A 16,562-nucleotide genomic window follows, 5' to 3' on the forward strand; every position below is an offset into this window, starting at 1 on the left:
AAGTCATTGTCAAGCGTCTGATGCCAAATAATTAAACGTCCACGTTCCAGATAAGCAAGTATTAATTACAACCAATTACTATAATACATAATTAATAATTAATATTTTATTTTATTTTATTTATTTCTTTATTTTATAGGTTGCTCTAGCAGCAGCGGTAACCACAACAGCGCACTGCTACTTCACAGGGTGACAGTCTACATTAAAGTCGTTAAGATAATAGACCTAACTGCCTCGCTTCTATTCCAATAATTTCCTTGACAGTTAGAGGTAAGTAACGAGTCATGACAAAATCGTGGAACAAAACTGATCTGCAAGAGGTAAGAAATTGTTGGTGTAGACATTGTGGATGATACTGCGTAGGACATTGTTAAAGGTCAAGCTCGGGCAGCCCAGCGAGATGAGTGGGAAGTTAAGCACCACAACTACTTTCCTGGTGAAAAATTAAGCAGTGCTCAATACTGCATAACTGGCTGTAGAAAGTGAAATAATGATTCCATATTTTCAGGATATGAAGAATTGAAAAGATATCCTTCACCTCTGTTTAAAAATGTGAATACAGTGGAATATGCGACGTCAACATTTTTTCCGACTGAAATGTATTACGCCGCTTAAGCATTTCTGAGTGATTTATTTCCCAATGTGCGTAACACCTGAAGCACTAGCAATCGGCCGTTTACGGAAGCCTGTTTATGAATTTCACGTCAATCATTACAAGTAGTACCAAGAAGCTTCGATAGACTTTTAACACCTGCCAATCATACGAAGCTCCTATCATTTCGGATGGCAGCTTTTAGCGGGGAATCTGTGCAGCTGATGATAAGGGTGTGCGTGATATAAGAACCCGTCCTGCCGACCGGGCGGATCTGTTGAGGCTTTTCCAGGAAAGATGCTGCGCCTGTGTGTGATTGCGGCTCTGCTGGTGGCTGCGGCTGTAAGTAGACGTACTACTGCTCTAGCTCGGAAAGTAGCACCCTTTCCATCACTCTGCGGTTAAAGTAAATTGGTACCAGAATCTCGTGTGGTATCTCACTTTATAGGTTGTCACCCTTAAGAAAATATGTATTTTTTATGTTCTACTATATTTACGTTTCGGTTCTTACTGTTAACGTGTTAAAATAATTTTTAAGCACCACATTCGCTATAAAATTGGCGTAGCCAAGCGGCAGACTGGTTCAACTGGCTCTGAACACTATGGGACTTAACGTCTGTGGTCATCAGTCCCCTAGAACTTAGAACTACTTAAACCTAACTAACCCAAGGACATCACACAACACCCAGTCATCACGAGGCAGAGAAAATCACTGACCCCACCGGGAATCGAACCCGGGCGCGGGAAGCGAGAACGCTACCGCCAAGCGGCAGACATCCAGATTCTTTTCCGAGTTGTTGCTCACGAAGTTGGAGTAACTTCTGCGTCGACGAGAGTACTTCAGGATCACTGTGTGCCCTACTGCTGATTTAGATTTCACCCGTTTATTGTACATAATGTACGCCACAATAAAAGGTGATAAGACCTTGCTTCTTGGTGTGTGTACAATCAAGATCTATAGACGGACCTTTGCGTCATACGCCGCAATAGGCAATATTGCATTGCAGTGTTCTGATGACAGGTAGTCGACACACTGGTTGTAAAGGCCGACCGGAGCCGACATATCTTCGAGTGGCTTCTCAGTTTCCCGCACGAATTTGGACTGCCTCACTGACGGTACTGGCCATTTCTTCGTCTGAGACTTAGCCGCACTGACCGTTCAGCCACAGAAGTGGCCAAAGACAAAAAATAAAGTAATAAGAGCAACAGTGGATAAAGCTCTCGCGAAGCTAACTGTCCCGAGTGACTGAAGAAAAGGACAAATAAACCACATTTAGAAAATATGTAAAAGACCAAATGAACAAAATACCAGACGAATATCGCTGCTGCTCGAGTCTTGTAAGATCCTAGAGAGTGTTCTAATAATATGATGTTCATGGAGCAAAACAAGCTTCTGTCGAATAATCATCACGGATTTAGGGAAAAACATTCATGTGGCACAGCGTTTGCATTGTTCTACGATATGCCGCCAACAGTAGATGTACATTCATCAGCCAGAACATTATGACCACCTACCTAATAGTCATTAGAAAAACTTTGGCACGGATAACAGCGGCAACGCGTAGTAGCATGGAAGTAATGAGGCCTTGGTAGGTCGCTGGACGGAGTTGGCACCACATCTGCACACACAAGTCACTTAATTCCAGTAAATTCCGGGGAGGGGGTGAGGAGCTCTGACGCCACGTTATATTACATCCCAAATGTGTTCGATCTGGCGAACTGGGGGGACAACACATCAATTGGAACTCGTCACTGTGTTTCTCCGTCAGGAAACATGATCATCATAAGGGGTATATGTGGTTTGCAGCCAGTGTACGATACTCCTTGGCTGTCATGATGCCTTGCAAGAGCTCCATTGGACAGATGGATGCCCACGTGAATGTTCCCCAGACCATAATGGAGCCGCTCTCAGTTTGTCTCCAGGCTGCAGTACAGGTGTCAGGGAGCAGTTCCCCTGGAAGGCGACGGATTTACGCCCTCTCATCGGCATGATGAAGAAGTTATTGGGATTCATCAGACCATGCAACGCCCTACCACTGCGCCAACGTTCAGTGACGATCGATAAGTGCCCATCGTTAGTAGTATTACGGTGCGCAGAATATTCAGACACACTTGTACTCTGCCCAGCATTAAAGCCTGATGTTAGTTCCGCCACAGTTTGTCGACTGTCCTGTTTTATCAGTCTGCGCAACCTATGACGTCCGATATGTGTAACGAGGGCTGGCCCCCCAATCCTACCAGGTCTGGATGTGGTTTCGCCACGTGTTGAAGACATTCATCACTGCACACCTCGAACACTGAACGTCGTGAAGAGTTTGAAATGCTTGTGCCGGCCTGTGGGCCATCAAATTCTGCCCTGTCAAACTCAGATAGATCATGCGCCTTCGCTATTCTACACTCGGAGAGCACGCTCAGTGATACGTCATGCACCGCGCGTGTGTCTGACTAGCAGTCATTGCTCACCAGGTGACACTGCTACATCCTGGACTGGTTTATATCGATAGTTGGTCGATGGTCGCAATGTTCTGACTGGGAGACGACACGATCATTTCCTATTTTGTGAACGCAGTCGGGTAGTTAAAGATGTGAAAATCACACGGTGAAGGATCCGTACTGTACGGAGTTTCCCAATCAAACCGCTGAAGCATAGCCTTCGTTCAATTCGCACTGTAGGGGTGGGCGGTATATTGCAACAAAATGATTCCGTACGACTGCATTCCTGAGTGTTTTGACTATATGACGCGTCGCAGTTTCTCCAAAGTTTCTTCTTAGGGCTCTGCATTGATTGTGGTTCCACACCCGAGAAAGTCGACGAGCAGAGGGCATCTACAGTCGAAGAAGGAGGTCATCATGACCTTACCGAGACTTGTGTAAACATCTTTGGATTTCTGTGGCTGGGGAGATGTGGGATGTTTCCGCTGTTGGCCCTACCGTTTGCCCTCGGCTACCGGTATGCGGTCGGACGGAATCATCCTATTGCACGATAACACCAGCATCCACAAAGCCAATCGGACGAAGGCTACGCTTCAGCGATTTGGTTGGGAAATAATGCAACATCATCTGCACAGTCCGGATCTTTCGCTATGTGATTTTCATATCTTTGGCGTTAACATCGGCGACTCTTAGGAGGACACCCGGTATATGTAGAGAATGATGCACAGGACCAAATGCCGAAAACACGTCTATTTTTGCACTGCAAATAAAGTTATGCTCTAGCGTCTGACAATTTTCGAATCGTATAAGCCAGTCGTAATTGAGCAGATGAATCATAATATCTAGTGGATTTTATATACTGAAAGGGCTGTTGCCGAAGACCTTACGAAATACAATATTTATTCGGATACAAAGTCCATAAGATTTATGTTGCAACTGGTACTCAAACGGCCTGTGCGGAAGTGACAAGCTCAGTCGAACGCATCCATATTTATTGATTGTGATATGAATTATCATACACTAATCAGCCAAAACATTACGCCACTGCCCACCTGACGTTGGATGACGCCTGGTGGCGTTGAGAGTACGCGACGTGGTAGCAAAAATACGTAAGCGGAGCAGGTACCGACCGGGGATCACCCTAGCGAAGATATGGGCTGCAAACTGGGAAATCCATTGAGATAAAAGACTTTGACAGAAGACAGATTATTATCACGCAGAGCCTGTGAACGGGTATGTCGAAAACGCGGACTCTGGTCGAATGTTCACGAACTACTGCCGTGAGCATCTGCGGAAAGATCTAGAAGGACAGTAAAACTACCACTAGGCGCTAAATGGTTGCACGTCTACGACTCTTCGCAGAACATAGGGTGTGGAGGCTTGTCTGCTCTATAAAATAGGATAGATGGTGATCTGTGGCATATCTGCCGAAAGGGCACAAAGCTGCTCCACTCAAGTGTTTCGGACCACATCGTCCATCGTATATTCCTGAACATGGAGCTCCGTGGCAGACCACCCCTTCGTGTTCACATGTTGACCCAACGACAGGGTCAGGTGAGCGCTTTCCAAGCCAAAGGCTAGTAGCGAGCCATCGCGCTGGTACACATACAGTTACGCATTTTAAGTGGTACGTCCTCTAGGAAAGCCAGCAGACTTTGGTAAGAAATTGCACGTTTCTTTTAGACGTTAAGGCTTCTTCGCTGAAATAATGACAAATCACTTAGTCTCCAAAAACACCGCATCAAACGTGCATACTCTACTGCCTCTGATGTTCAAGTCTGTCTTAGGCAGTGCGTGTTTACTGAATCTCAGTGACGCACATTTCTTACATTCATATTCACATGATTTGTAGTGGCAGCATCTTGGATACGAGGAGTTGTTTGAAGAAAGAACCTGTTGTCCTGATGCGTCACAACCGAGCGACAGAATTCCAAGCGTTATCTGCAAGCCCGCTAGTTGATTTGGATGTGAAGCAATACTTGCCTCGGGTGGAGGCTGTTCGCTAGATGAACGTTGGGCAGATTTATTCCAGAACATTCGCAATTTTTCTGGAGATCATACGTGTGTTGTGGGCAACAGTTGCCACTACATCTAATGCGTTTGCTCCACTCGGTGCCGGCTTCTTTTTTCACATTCGCCGATTTGTCATTCTTCGACACCGGACACCGTTTGTTGAGATACCTTTGTGCGTACAGCTTGAGTGCCTTCTGCATACTTAAGACGTACCATATGTGGTTTCTCTTGGTTTGTGAAAGATATTAGTTTCACCAGACTAACTAGCTCACGACGCATATGAGCGACACAGACAGAATGGAAGGTTAATTTACTCTCTGCCTCTTTTATACCTGTATCTGTGCAGTACTCTGTTTCAGCCTTATCTGACGTGGCATATTTTCTTATTTGCGTATGAAATTTCCACATATGACAGAACCGGTTTCATATTCAAAACAGATCAATCCTAACTTCTAAATACCATAATTCCTCTGAGACTACTTATCTGGTTTTGAAGAGTGAATCACTGTTGAATTCGTCTCTTTAAAAGTACGATACTAGCAACAGATATTACCATAGTTATATGTTTGAAAAAGCTTTGTTGATAGTGATATCTCTGTAATTAATGTAGCCATGAGAAGAGACTATCCGTCGTTAATTAGTTTTTGATAATTCATCTGGGTGAAAACAGAACTGTTCCGGAAATATTCGAGATGAACGGATTAGCTGATTCACCCTGTCTCTAGATATTCTACTAATGCCCTGCCCTGGCTTCGCACGCTAAGCTAAGTATGTGCAGACGGACGACATGCCTGGTGTAGCGATATTAAATTGTATACAGGGTGGTTCTTTGATAGTGACCGAGCCAAATATCTCACGAAATAAGCATCAAACGAAAAAACTACAAAGAACGAAACTCGTCTAGCTTGAAGGGGGAAACCAGATGGCGCTATGGTTGACCCGCTAGATGGCGCTGCATCAGTCAAACGGATATCAACTGCGTTTTTTTTAAATAGGAACCCCCATTTTTTGTTACATTTTCGCGTAGTACATAAAGAAATATGAATGTTTTAGTTGGACCACTTTTTTCGCTTTGTGATAGATGGCGCTGTAATAGTCACAAACGTATAAGTGTGGTATCACGTAACATTCCACCAGTGCGGACGGTATTTTCTTCGCGATACATTACCCATGTTAAAATGGACCGTTTACCAACTGCGGAAAAGGTCAATATCGTGATGATGTATGGCTACTGTGATCAAAATGCCCAACGGGCGTATGCTATGTATGCTGCTCGGTATCCTGGACGACATCCTCCAAGTGTCCGGACCGTTCGCCGGATAGTTACGCTATTTAAGGAAACAGGAAGTGTTCAGCCACATGTGAAACGTCAACCACGACTTGCAACAAATGATGATGCCCAAGTAGGTGTTTTAGCTGCTGTCGCGGCTAATCTGTACATCAGTAGCAGACAAATTGCGCGAGAATCGGGAATCTCAAAAACGTCGGCGTTGAGAATGCTACATCAACATCGATTGCACCCGTACCATATTTCTATGAACCAGGAATTGCATGGAGACGACTTTGAACGTCGTGCACAGTTCTGCCACTGGGCACAAGAGAAATTACGGGACGTAGACATATTTTTTGCACGCGTTCTATTTAGCGACGAAGCGTCATTCACCAATAGCGGTAACGTAAACCGGCATAATATGCACTATTGGGCAACGGAAAATCCACGATGGCTGCGACAAGTGGAACATCAGCGACCTTGGTGGGTTAATGTGTGGTGCGGCATTATGAGAGGAAGGATAATTGGCCCCCGTTTTATCGATGGCAATTTAAATGGTGCAATGTACGCTGATTTCCTACGTAATGTTCTACCGATGTTACTACAAGACGTTTCACTGCATGACAGAATGGCGATGTACTTCCAACATGATGGATGTCCGGCACATGGCTCGCATGCGGTTGAAGCGGTATTCAATAGCATATTTCATGACAGGTGGATTGCTCGTCGAAGCACGTTCACCGGATCTGACGTCCCCGGGTTTCTTTCTGCGGGGACAGTTGAATGATATTTGCTATCATGATCCACCGACAACGCCTGACAAAATCCGTTAGCGCATTGTCAATGCATGTGTGAACATTACGGAAGGCGAAGTACTCGTTGTTGAGATGCCAAATGCATTGAGATTGACGGACATCATTTTGAGCATTTATTGCATTAACGTGACATTTACAGGTAATCACGCTGTACCAGAATGCGTTCTCAGAAATGATAAGTTCACAAAGGTACATGTATCACATAGGAACAACCGAAATAAAATGTTCAAACGTACCTACGTTCTGTATTTCAATTTCTGTATTTTAATTTAAAAAACCTACCTGTTACCAACCGTTCGTCTAAAATTGTGAGCCATATGTTTGTGATTATTACAGCACCATCTATCACAAAGTGAAAAAAGTGGTCCAACTAAAACATTCATATTTCTTTACGTACTACACGAATATGTAATAAACAATGGGGTTTCTATTTTAAAAAACGCAGTTGATATCGGTTTGACCTATAGCAGCGCCATCTAGCGGACCAACCATAGCGCCATCTGGTTTCCCCCTTCAAGCTAGACAAGTTTCGTTCTTTGTAGTTTTTTCGTTTGACGCTTATTTAATGAGATAAAAAAATGGCTCTGAGCACTATGGGACTTAACTTCTGAGGTCATCAGTCTCCTAGAACTTAGAACTGCTTAAACCTAACTAACCTAAGGACATCACGCACAACTGTGCCCGAGGCAGGATTCGAACCTGCGACCGTAGAGGTCGCGCGGTTCCAGCCTGTAGCGCCTAGAACCGCTCGGCCACTCTGGCCGGCCATTTCGTGAGATATTTGGCCCGGTCACGATCAATGGACCACCTTGAATACATACCTCCCTCGTGAATCACTCTATCTGTCAGTGAAAACCGTGTGAAAATCAGTACTGTACTTCCTGAGATCAGCCTTCACATTCAGACAGAAAACGAAGAGACGGACTTTAATGTACAAAGAGCGTCTGAAAAGTTCGGTGAACGGTCTCAGAAAATAACAGAAACAAGAAACCTTTACTGGACTTCAAAGTAATCGCCATTAGCTGTAATACACTTCTGGCATCACTTGTAAAGGTGCTGGAAACTATCAGCAGTCGTTTCTTGTGGTATTACTCAAAGCACCGCGGTCACGCGTTGTTGGATATCTGCATCATTACTTGAGATGACACCTGGTGATGCCAATAGGATACGGAGACCAGGCGTCATTCGATGGTGCTGTCTTCTTCTACGTCTTCCCCGCTTCCATCAGATGGAAATACATAACTGATCAAGCCATTGCTGTCGGAAAAGGCGATCAACGCCGTCTACAGTTTGGATTTTGTCAATCGAGTATTTATAGGAGGCGGGGAAGGCGTTGGACACCATGCCACTGAAAGTGGCTTGGTCTATGGATCGTATTCGTATAGGCAGGCCTCACCTCCTGTAATGATTCGGATTTTTAATAATGTGTGACCGCTGTGATTCCACAAGAAGCGTTTGCTGTCAGTTTCCAACAACTTTAAAATCAATGTCCGGAGTGTGTAGTAGCTAATGACTTCTTTGAAGGTGAATAAAGATATGTTATCTGTGACTTGTTTCCTGTATTTTCTGAGACCATTCATCGAAACTTCCTGGCCGATTGAAAGTGTGCACCGGACCGAGACTCGAAATGAGATCTCTGCCTTTCGCGGGCAAGTGCTCTACCAACTGACCTACCCAAGCACGACGCACGCCCCGTCCTCATAGCTTTAATTCCGCCAGTACCTCGTCTCCTACCTTCCATACTTCACAGAGGCTCTCCTGCGAACCTCGCAAGACTGACACTTCTGGAAGAAAGGATACTGAGAAGACATGGCTTAGCCACAGCCTGGGAGATATGTCCTAGAATGAATTTTTTTCTCTGCAGCGGAGCGTGCGCTGATATGAAACTTTCTGGCGGATTAAAACTGTGTCTCGGACCGACACTCGAACTCGATATCTTTGCCTTTTGCGGGTAAGTGCTCTACCTACTGAGCTACGACTCACCTCCGCCGCCCTCCTCGCAGCTTTACGTCCGCTAGTGCCTCGTCCTCTACCTTCCAAACTTCACAGAAGCTCTCCTGCGGATCTTGCAAGACTAGCACTTCTGGCAGAAAGGAAGTCCTGCAACGTTCGCAGGAGAGCTTCTGTGAAGTATGGAAGGTAGGACATGAGATACTGGCAAAGGAAAGCTGCGAGGACGGGGCGTGATTCGTGCTTGGGGAGTTCAGTTGGTAGAGCACATACCCGCGAAAGGCAAAGGAAGGTTCCGAGTTCGAGTCTCGTTCCAGCACATACTTTTAATCTTCCAGAAAGTTCAGATCAGCGCACACTCCGCTGCAGAGAAAAAATTTCATTCTGGGACCATTCACCGAATATTCCAGACTTTGTATAATATTTAGCTACTGATATATATAGATGCTGGTCAAGCTTCGCAGCTCTGTGTTTTTTCCCGCCAGATATCACCTCCTCTGTAGCTGACCACCTCACAGCTTTCACCATTACCGAGAGATGTCACACCAAAAGCCAACCAAATATGGAACAGATAACAATACATGTACTACACACCCATCATAGCTGTAAGTGTAAGTTATTACATAAATTTTCCTTGTCGACCGGTCTATCAGTCTCTCTATTAGTGAAAACCGTATTGAAATCCCTCCAGGAGTTCCTGAGATTAGGCTTCACATACAGACAGAAAATCGCAGCGACGGACTTTGTAATATGTACAGTTGTAGCGTTAGGTGTCAGTGGGAATATTATTCTTCGGTTGGTGCTCTTTTGGTAACTGAAATGTTTTTCTTTTTTCTATACAGCCTTCTACATCTGCATAGACATCTACATGTACAGCTATATTCTGCAAGACACTATGATGTGCGTGGCAGATTGTTCTTATCACTGAACCATATATTAAGGTTTCTTCCATTCCACACAGACCAGCATAAATTTTTTTTGTACATATATTATAAACGTATTACGCACAGAGTGTAAGAAAATAATACGAAAAACATACTTACAACATCTCTTCAACTGACTTTCTCTAATTGCAATAACTGATCATTCTGAAATGTGTTAAAATAAACATGTCCTCTGTCATGTGTCCAGAAAAGACTTAGTACCGGATTTATTGCAACTTCTGTCCAAAGACGTTATATTACAGGCTCAAATGTATTCCAGACAGTTAAAACTTGAAAATTCATTTACTTATTAACGACAACATGAAACTAAATGCAACTATAACAGGTCAATATAACTTAATATATAAGGGTACAGTCATTTGTCTATGTATTTCTATTAGGAACATCTTAACCACAGCGAAAACATGTCACTGACATTTTTTTTATTATTACAAAAAATACAGTCGCATTATAAAAAGAAAACTACGCGCAGATGCGTCAAACCCAACTGGGGAGGTGTACTTAAGAGCTTAATCAGTTATCAATACATTTATTTTAAATGAAGCATCAAAACTCAGTAAAGGAATTACGCCAGAGTCATTTAAATTTGAAATGTCACTATTCATTTATTAAGTATAATCAGAATTCCTTGAAAGTTATAATTTACTCTAGGTATAAAGCAATTTTCGCCCATTTGTATTGTATCGACCAAAGTACCTATTAATATTTAACATAAATACACTGGCACAAAGATATAAAGATATAAGAAAATTTATCCAACTGTTACTACTTTGGCCTGTGTAACTGTCGAATACCATGCCTAATATTGTAATCAGATATATCATCAGACTGTAAAATGATAGAAATGCATAAAACGTTTAATACAACTTTATATCTACCTACATGTCTTAAGGAGTTTAAAATAGAGCAGAGTGCTATACAACTGCATTATGTAAGCGTAAATGCATAGGAGTATATCTGTGTGTGTGTGTGTTTGCAGTATGTAGGGAGGGGAGAGGTTGTATATGCATTCCTTTTATTTTATGTTCCTTAGGAAATGTAGGTGGATGTAAAGTAGAATTAAATATTTTAATGCATTTATCATCTTACAGTTCTATGGAATGTGTTTGAGTACCTGATTTGGCATGAAAATGTTAATAAAATATTAAAAATGTTAATATAATGTTAAATATTAATAGAAACCTTGGTCAATATAATTTGATGACAATGGTTATATATTTAGATTAAATTATAGCTCTTCAAAAACTTTGGTTATGTTTAATATATGAATTATGCCCATTCTAGTGTACAAATCTCCAACAACACTTCTTTACTGAGACTTGCTGTTCAGTTTAAAGTAAAGGCACTGATAACTTATTAAGCTCTTACAGTACAACTTCCCAAGTGGGTTTGATGCATCCATGTACTGTTTTATTTTTATAATTCGACTCTGTTTGTATGTAATAAGAAAAAATAATAAAAATAGTCTCAGTAACTTGTTATCAGTATTATTATTTAAAATGCAACTGACAAAAATAAACAGGCGATTGATTGCACTCTCAAAATTACATATATTCTCATGTTATAATTAGTCAGTAAATACATTTTGAAGTTTTAACTGTTTGTGCAATATAATTCTGACAGTAATTTATGGTCTTTGGACAATAGTACTAATACACTATGAGTTCATATTTGCTTCAGTAACATTAGCGTTTACATTATAGGACAGAGAACGCATTTGTTATAATCAGATCATACCTCAATACAACACTTCAGAATGATTAGTTATTGCAATTGTGCAATGTGCAGTTAAAAAGTTTTGTAAGTTGGATTATTTCTTTAATTATATGACATTCTGTGCGTAATGCACATAAAACGCATGTGTAAATAATATCTTATGAGACATTATGTGCAGTTATTATATCGAATTAAGAATTAAGAATTTTGCACAGAGCACAACTTAATCACAGCTAACACTTGGTTCAAGAATCATAAAAGAAGGCTGTATACATGGAAGAAGCCTGGAGATACTGACAGGTTTCAGATAGATTATATAATGGTAAGACAGAGATTTAGGAACCAGGTTTTAAATCGTAGGACATTTCCAGGGGCAGATGTGGACTCTGACCACAATCTATTGGTTATGTACTGTAGACTAAAACTGAAGAAACTGCAAGAAGGTAGGAATTTAAGGCGATGGGACCTGGATAAACTGACTAAACCAGAGGTTGTACAGAGTTTCAGGGAGAGCATAAGGGAACAATTGACAAGAATGAGGGAAAGAAATACAGTAGAAGAAGAATGGGTAGCTTTGAGAGATGACATAGTGACGGCAGCAGAGGATCAAGCAGGTAAAAAGACGAGGGCTAGTAGAAATCCTTGGGTAACAGAAGAAATATTGAATTTAATTGATGAAAGGAGAAAATATAAAAATGCAGTAAATGAAGCAGGCAAAAAGGAATACAAACGTCTCAAAAATGAGATCGAAAGGAAGTGCAAAATGGCTAAGCAGGGATGGCCAGAGGACAAATGTAAGGATGTAGAGGCTTATCTCACTAGGGGTAAGATAGATACAGCCTACACGAAAATTAAAGAGACCTATGGAGGAAAGAGAACCACTTGTATGAATATCAAGAGCTCAGATGGAAACCCAATACTAAGCAAAGAAGGGAAAGCAGAAAGGTGGAAGGAGTATATAGAGGGTCTATACAAGGGCGATGTACTTGAGGAAAATATTATGGAAATGGAAGAGGATGTAGATGAAGATGAAATGGGAGATATGATACTGCGTGAAGAGTTTGACAGAGCACTGAAAGACCTGAGTCGGAACAAGGCCCCGGGAGTAGACAACATTCCATTAGAACTACTGACAGTCTTGGGAGAGCCAGTCCTGACAAAACTCTACCATCTGGTGAGGAAGATGTATGAGACAGGTGAAATACCCTCAGACTTCAAGAAGAATATAATAATTCAAATCCTAAAGAAAGCAGGTGTTGACAGATGTGAAAATTACCGAACAATCAGTTTAATAAGCCACAGCTGCAAAATCAAGGGATCACCCATTTAGTATTGGAGGGCAGCGTGGAGGGTAAAAATCGTAGAGGGAGACCAAGAGATGAATACACTAAACAGATTCAGAAGGATGTAGGTTGCAGTAGGTACTGGGAGATGAAGAATCTTGCACAGGATAGAGTAGCATGGAGAGCTGCATCAAACCAGCCTCAGGACTGAAGACCACAGCAACAACATCATGTAAGAAGTCACGATCGATTTCCTATTTATACCAACAGTCAGATATATGATTATATCATGACTGATAGCGAAAGCTGATACAGATGAAAGTATACGACAGTAAAAGCGAAAACTTTCCAGTAACCATGGATCTGCAAACGAGACGTTCCCGCTATAGACGATCTATGGCTGACTTCAGTATGTAATGTTGCCCTAGTCAGTACAAATTTATTTGAAACGTAAACTTTCCGATTAAGTCCCCATCTGATTGGACTCAAATTCCATCCATGGACTACCTTAACAAAGCCTTTAGCATTATTTACATGTTACAATTCACTATAGTCGTGTGCCTGTCAAAGGAGTTGTTCCAAGTGCTGTACTCTCATTTAGATGCATAATTCACTCGTGTCTGCAGGTAGTTACGAATTCTGTCACACACACCAGGACCATCTCCTACATCTTGACAAGAATGCACAATTCGCTGTTCTACTTCTTCATCTTTATCAATGGAAGCGCTGTATATTTCATTCTAGACAGAAAAATCCGGAGGATTGAGGACATGTGATCTTGGAGGCCTATCCATCTTCGACCATTCTGACGCAGCAGACATCCTACATCGGCATCATAGACGCCAGTAACCCAACAGGCATCTAGAGCATTCCGCAACCATGGGCCGTGGGTGAAAGTTTAGCTCAGTTAATGGGAGTGTAATCGAAAAACTTCCCTTTCCATTCATGTATACTAACTAGGACAAAATTTCATATTGACAAAAATGATGGCTCGTAACTACAGACCACACGTTTTTAACAATGTCGCAAACCACTCGTTTAGTGGACACTTGTTTACTGGAACATCTCTGTTATCGTATACTTGCACTCTCGTCAGTTTTCGGTATTAACTATGGTCCAGAAACTTAACAAGAACGCAATCATAGAGTTACTTATCTTTGTATCAACCTTGAAACTTTTCATGTTGTAAAAAAGAATAAAAGTTGTTAAAGTTAAGCTCTGAACTAAGTAACGTTTGTCTGTGCTTCCACAGGCCGTGCCACAAGAGACGATGATCCACTCTCTGAAGAACCCAGGTAAGTTCAAGATTTTCGGCTTCACAGTATCTCAGGAAAGATGGCTGCATGTTCTACTTTGCTTATTTGGCGTAGCCAGACAAGAACCGCAAATGTACCGGAAGTTTATACAACTAGAGCATCTGTGTTATTATAGCAAGCAGAGATCCTGAGAAACCGCACGCAAAGGGGGGGGGGGGGGGGGGGCGATAAGGAAGATCTAAAGCGAAGGCCACTGCCACGAAAGTGACTATTTAGTTTTAACACACATCTAGAAAAGAATGGCAGCACCGAGAGTACTCACTCTTCTTAACTAAATGAATACAAAGAAGGCGCACACAACCTAGACGACCGATCAACAGAAACATAATAACACAGCTGCAAGCATCCAACATAGATTTGATGAAAATGAGGATCAAATAGCACATCTTCCCTGAACTCTATAGTAGCAGAATGTGAAATTACGAGTCTTTGTGGTCTGTATGGGAAATAATAATTACTTTGTTCACGCAACTGAAAATAAACAAGGGAGATTAGGATTGAATGGCCCACCCACGATGACATCATTAAAGGCGGAGGAGAAGTTCGGATAAGGTTTGGGTAGAAAAGGAAACCGACTATGTTCTTTTCAAAAGTAGCATCATCACATCTGATTTAGAGAAATTTCAGAACATATATCTAGTTACGCAGAGGAAAATTTGAACCCCATTCCAACCATATACGAATCTTCCAGGCAGATTAAAACTGTGTGCCGGACCGAGATTCGCACTCGGGACCTTTGCCTTTCGTGGGCAAGTGCTCTACCAACTGAGCTACCCAAGCACGACTCACGCCCCGTCCTCACACCTTTAATTCAAAATAGTTTCTTGCGATGGGACGAGAAAAATAATGTTCTCTTAAGTTAACCAACTTGTCTGGAGCAGATGGAACTGAGTATCCTGTTTTTCGATTAACCAGATCACGTGATCTAAAATCAAGCACCTATGTTATTCAGTTGTGTAGGCCTACTGATGATAAGGAAACAACCAGGTGTGTGCAATGAATGCACTAATTTCATCCATCTTTATTTTATTTTATACTTTTATTTATTTTCAAGGCTGAACTGGTTTTGGACTACCCTTCTTGACGGAACTGGAGAGTAACACCATCTAACTTCAATATTCTGTTAGGTTTTTCTATAGACGGTGTCAATCCATGTAATTCGAAATGGTGAAAGCTACTCCGTCCGCCACGTTTCAAACCAAACGGCCCTACGCCCATCATCTCAACAAAATGTGATTAATAACTTGCCGAAGAACCCAGATTAATGGCAGAGATATGGACAAACACATTCAAAACTGTGGTGAGAGATAAATGTGGTAACCAATAAAAGATGTGTAACAGATAATAAAAGAAGAATCTCAATAAGCAAACAAGCCTTCAGAAATAAAAGTAGCTTATCAACAACCATATCAACACAGAAATGAGGAAGAAATTGATCCAGACGCTGTCAAGTGCGTCTGATGCTATGGTCATAAACTGTGGAATCTGGGTGAATGTGAAAGTAAAACAGAAACGGTGGAGATATGGATACAAAAGAAAAAATTTACAATCTAATTCAAATATAATGAGCACATACTAAGCGACATCAACAATTAAGGGACAGAGATTAACATCATACAGAAAATAAAAACAATGTTAAGTGAAGACCTAATTCGCAAACAGATGATGATAAAGAACACCCTTGAAGGTAAAACCTTAGAAAAATGATAGTCACTTAATGTTTCATATGTGAAACATTAAGTGAAGGCTACCAGCCTTCCTCCTTCCACTTCCTCTCCCCACCACCATCTTTCCCCTGCCCCTTCATTCTCACCCTCAAACAGTGGCAGTGTGGGTGAAATGGTTCTGTTGTTGAAGCGAGGGAAAAGGTCACGCTTGCAAGCTAAACAATAATTAGTAAGGCATGTTGGTTTCTTCTACACCTATATATATAACTGTATTATGCAATACTCTTTAAAGTGCGTGACAGATGGTGCACCTCCTGAAGCATCTTAATCGAGCTTACGGCATTCCATCATCCTTAAAAGCGATATATGGATATAGAAGAATTGTTGCATGGATCGAATATCGTTTCTAAAGCTCAATCTGAGGAGATTTCTCGGGAACAACCTCGCCTTTCTTCCAAGGACAGCCACTTAGTTTCCCTTAGTATATCTGTTGCTCTTGCGTACAGGCCATACCGACAGTTGACTATTCTACCAGAGAGTCTCTTAGTTGCTGTCATGTCAGC

The 16,562-nt window shown here is 41.9% G+C and overlaps 1 protein-coding gene across 1 annotated transcript in view; it reads left to right on the forward strand.

Annotated features, from left to right (window-relative positions):
- Nucleotides 1-837: 837 nt before the first annotated feature.
- The window catches only part of LOC126148456 (elastase-1-like), a 56,375-nt gene continuing 40,650 nt past the window's right edge, over nt 838-16,562 (forward strand). The window contains exons 1-2 of the mRNA XM_049915758.1: nt 838-934; nt 14,269-14,311. Coding sequence (XP_049771715.1) covers nt 890-934; nt 14,269-14,311 — 88 coding nt within the window. The 5' untranslated portion in view covers nt 838-889. The remainder of the gene's footprint in view (nt 935-14,268; nt 14,312-16,562) is intronic.

Source organism: Schistocerca cancellata, chromosome 2, assembly GCF_023864275.1.
Source record: "Schistocerca cancellata isolate TAMUIC-IGC-003103 chromosome 2, iqSchCanc2.1, whole genome shotgun sequence".
NCBI classification, from domain to species: Eukaryota; Metazoa; Arthropoda; class Insecta; order Orthoptera; family Acrididae; genus Schistocerca; species Schistocerca cancellata.